Below are 4,067 nucleotides of genomic sequence, written 5' to 3' on the forward strand. Positions count from 1 at the left end.
CTTTTGCTGTGAAACTGCAGGACAAACAACTTCTGGAGAGCAAAGAAGTGGCTGAACCTGCTGCAGTATTAAAAAAAATAAATAAATCAGGAAATAGGCCTACATCTTTCCAGGGATGCTCACAGGCAGCTTCCAGCAGCTGCAGCATTGAGTCCCATGTGCTGATGTTTTAACAGAGGATGGGTATCTCGCTTTTTCTTCCCTTTTCTTTTTTTTTTTTTTAGTTATTTCTATTCCTGTTTCCCAAAGGAAAAGAAAGGGTTTCTGCATGTTCTTGTCTGTTTACTTTGCTTTGTTTTATTTTGTTTCTTTTGGCAAATTTTGGCATTTGAGTACCTTCCCACAAAGGGAAGCTGAGTTCTTCCAGCCCGTTTATCCCTTTGTATTGAAGGGTAAGGTATTCAACCCATGTCTGTCTAGCTCTTGACAGCTACATGTCCAAGAAAAACCCAAATTAAGGAGCAGCTGGCACGCTGTAAATTGCTAACCTTTGGGGTTTGTGTATCAAATCCTAGGTACAGTTGTCACCCTCAGCCCATGCAACAGACACGTGCGTTTCAGCAATGTGAATGCTACGCAATGGCAGTTTATTCAAAAGGAGGGAAGGCAATGCAGAATACCTTTGGATTTACTCTGTATCATTAAGCTTTTTTGCATTAAAAATGAGAGGTGCTTGAGACTTTGTTGTAGCAGGATCCGGTGGTTGTAGCAGGAAGGGGATTCAAAGAAAGTTCCTGGAAGAAATTTTCGTAGCTCTTGAATGGACAGTCCGTGATGTTTTTATACACCCCATGGGCTGCACAAAGAGAATATATATATATATATATCAGGTTCTTTTTGTATTTGCATTCCTTCCCTACTTACTCTCAGTCCATGCATATTTTCCTCCTGGGTATATACATTCCCAAATACCTAATGCCAGGTGCAAGTCGGGCTGGGGCAGCCTTGTGCCCTCACACCTGTGAGTGGGAACGGTGCTTTCCTACTGCTCCAGGAAAAGCAGGGAATTAAATTGCTCTCCCTTGATACTAGGGTGAGTGCATTCATTCCCAAGTGAAAATAGAGTTCTGTCTCAGAGTTTCTTTTTATGACATAGTTGCATTTTTCTGCACACATCTGATAACACTCAGATCTCTGTTCACCCTGCAGTAAAACTGAATTCCTATTTGTTCCTCAAACACCACAGCAACCCAGTTCTGAAAATATTAAACCCTGATATTTTGCTCCAGCAGAGAAGCTATAAAGAGGTCAAAGAGAGCTGGGGCAGCGCATGCCTGACATCTCGGACTATACTTTGCCCTTCTTGCTGAGGCACATCATGGAGCACATCTCAGGAGAAAGAGCGCCATGGAGCTCTGCTAGCAACTTCAAGGCCAGACTGTCTTCATGACATATTATTATTTTTTCCTTATGTCCAGTCTGAACATTCGATGGCACTTTGGGGCTAAGGGCACGGGCAACATGTTTGTCTGCTATGGATGAACCTCACTGAACGTCAAACTCACAATTTGCAGCAGGAGCGGAACCCAAAACAGCTTCCAACTCTGACCAGATGGGTGGGGCATCTTCCAAAGTGGCAGGACCCTCCCCTACAGAGAAACATGTCCCGCTGGGGTGAAGACGATCCTGCAACAACAAGAACAAAGTTACTTCCCTCCCATTCTGCAGGGCAGAGTGAATGCAGTCTCAGTACCAGCAGGATTTCCCATTCATTGAGTTGCTTTCACCAATAACTGTTCTTAAGGACAGTTGCCCAGATTTGGCCATGGGGAAAGGCCGGGTCAGAGCAGAGTTCACAAAGCAGATTTACAAATCCTTCCCCACATCATTATCCTCCCATGTGTCCATTTTTACATGGACACTTCTGCATTCCAGTGACACCATTTTCAGGGAGGAGGGCAGACTGATGTCTATGTGGCATTGCTGAACACTCAAGGGTAGGTCTCCCAAAATCCCAGACCTGTATCTTGGTCATGGAGGCAGAGTATCCGGAATTAAAGTACGGGTTGGAAAAGATACAAAGATACAGACCTGCTGGCTCCTTGTCCTTTACCTTATGGAACAGAGACATGCCTCAGAGGCTTCACTACTGGTTCCTATCCAAAAATAGTTGGCCAGTGTTCATTTTTTCCCACATATGCACCACTTTATTGTTCAAAGAGCATGGCCAGCACAAGCAGAGTCTCAGGTGTCTAACTCCAGAACATTTAGCACAAACATTTTAGGAAGACACCAGCGAAGAGGAATTATTATTATTTATTTTTCAGCAATCATAGTTCCTCCAATTTTTGAAAGAGTTTTCACAGGAGAGGTGGACAGCACAGGCACCAAGCTGAGTATCTGATTAACTCCTGTTTGGTTTCTAGTAATTTTAATAGTGCTTAAAATGCGCCAGGGAGCTTGCTTCAGGTGCACAAAAATCCCTTCCTAGCATCCTTTTGTTCCTTTTTCATCTTACCTGGAGAAACCTGGAGCACCAAGAAGAGGAGAGAGAAGAGCAGGTAAAGGATCCTCATGACTGCAGATCTGCTGAGCCACTACAGGGAAGAGGACCAAGAAGGGTGTGTGACTAACGGCCCTCGAACCTACTGTCTTCTGAACCGTACAAACATTGCATTAATCAAAATGGCACTTATATTACTTTTTCCTCCAACTTTCAAATATACCCAGTCATATCTTTGTGGCCTCATGTCGGCTGTGGGAGCATGTGGGAAAAGGAAAGATCTATGAGGCACCATGCTTTCGGGATATGTGATTATTAAATTATTTTAATTCAGATTTCCTCTCACATTTTGCAAATAGTCCTTAGCCAAAAGGCAGACATGACCGTATATTTGGTTAAATGTTTTATCTAATAAATAAACAACACTAAGCAGAAAGAGGTGATGCTACAGACAAGCTTACAAACTACAAGAAGAAATGTTCATTTGCAACTTTAAAACTAATCAAGAAATAGCAGCTAAAAGCTACTTGCTCATAATCATCAGTGTTATTCTAGAATGACTGAAATTTTAAAAAACAAACATGCAATGACTTCATTAAAACAGTCAATGATTAATGCAACTAATATTTGTAAAATGGGATAAGTTAGCCTAGAAGGGGCTTCTGGAGAGAAAGGAGGTATTTAATCTTATATCTTGGCATTCTGATCCATCACAAATTATTTTCTCTTAAGCGATGCAGGGAAACTAGGTTGTGATGAAATACTTCTGCAAACGGTAAGACAGAGAGTAGCCCAAAGGAGATTTGCAATTAGTATCAAGTCTGCTCCAAATTCTATATGTTTGAAAATATCAGGAGAAATAAATCAATAAAATTAACTCAATTCTAAGAAATGAAATAAAGTTCTTAACATAGATATTGAATATATTCTGGTTTCTGCCTAGGAGGCCAGCAACTTCTCTGGATCACAGACCTCTTTAAAGCAACTTGCCCCAGACCCATATTTTCCTAGGAGTTAATAAGCAGAGTTATCTTTATCAAAGCCTACTAGTTATTAGCTCGTATTTGAACTGCTTACTCAACTTGTGTAACTGTGTAGATTAAAATTTTCAGTAACTTAAAATTTTAGGTTAATAATGCAGAGGTTTGTTTGTTTGTAAAAAAACAAACAAACAAACAACAACAAAAAAACAACAACAAAAAAAACAGCCAACAACAACAACAAAAAAAAAAAGCAAAAAAATACATTACAGAAGATATTAAAAGAAAGACTGAAAAGAACTAAGAATTTACCAGGTACTAGATGAGCTCAAAGGCCAAATGAAGTCTTCTTGGTCCCTTCCTTCCACGGGGCTTTAGTTGTGGGATGAAGGCCTCTTTTATAACATCTTTGCTATGGGTAATGACGATTGCTTTCTCTTTCCACCAAGTGTACATTGAGCCAATCAAAATGGGGCTCATCTTTTTGGTGACTTCTGATCCAACCAGAATCGAGTTGCTTCTCACTTCCCAGTCAACAAGCAGGGTTTGCCTTGGAGCCTGCTGAAGATTTGCTCCTGGAAAATCCCAGGTTCTTCATGCAATACCTCTTGTGACACTCCGGTTTGTGTAAGATGCGTTAAACC

General features: G+C 41.0%; 1 protein-coding gene across 1 annotated transcript; it reads right to left on the reverse strand.

Moving 5' to 3' along the window:
- Positions 1-564: 564 nt before the first annotated feature.
- LOC118164609 (gallinacin-2-like) lies at positions 565-3,859 on the reverse strand. Its single transcript, XM_035322247.1, has 4 exons — positions 3,736-3,859; positions 2,459-2,537; positions 1,506-1,626; positions 565-796 (listed from the first exon to the last, which is right to left on the reverse strand). The coding sequence occupies exons 2-4, from the start codon at positions 2,514-2,516 to the stop codon at positions 781-783; spliced, it is 195 nt and encodes a 64-aa protein (XP_035178138.1). The 5' UTR covers positions 2,517-2,537; positions 3,736-3,859; the 3' UTR covers positions 565-780.
- Between the last annotated feature and the right edge of the window lie 208 nt (positions 3,860-4,067).

Source organism: Oxyura jamaicensis, chromosome 3 (assembly GCF_011077185.1).
Source record: "Oxyura jamaicensis isolate SHBP4307 breed ruddy duck chromosome 3, BPBGC_Ojam_1.0, whole genome shotgun sequence".
Classification (NCBI taxonomy): Eukaryota; Metazoa; Chordata; class Aves; order Anseriformes; family Anatidae; genus Oxyura; species Oxyura jamaicensis.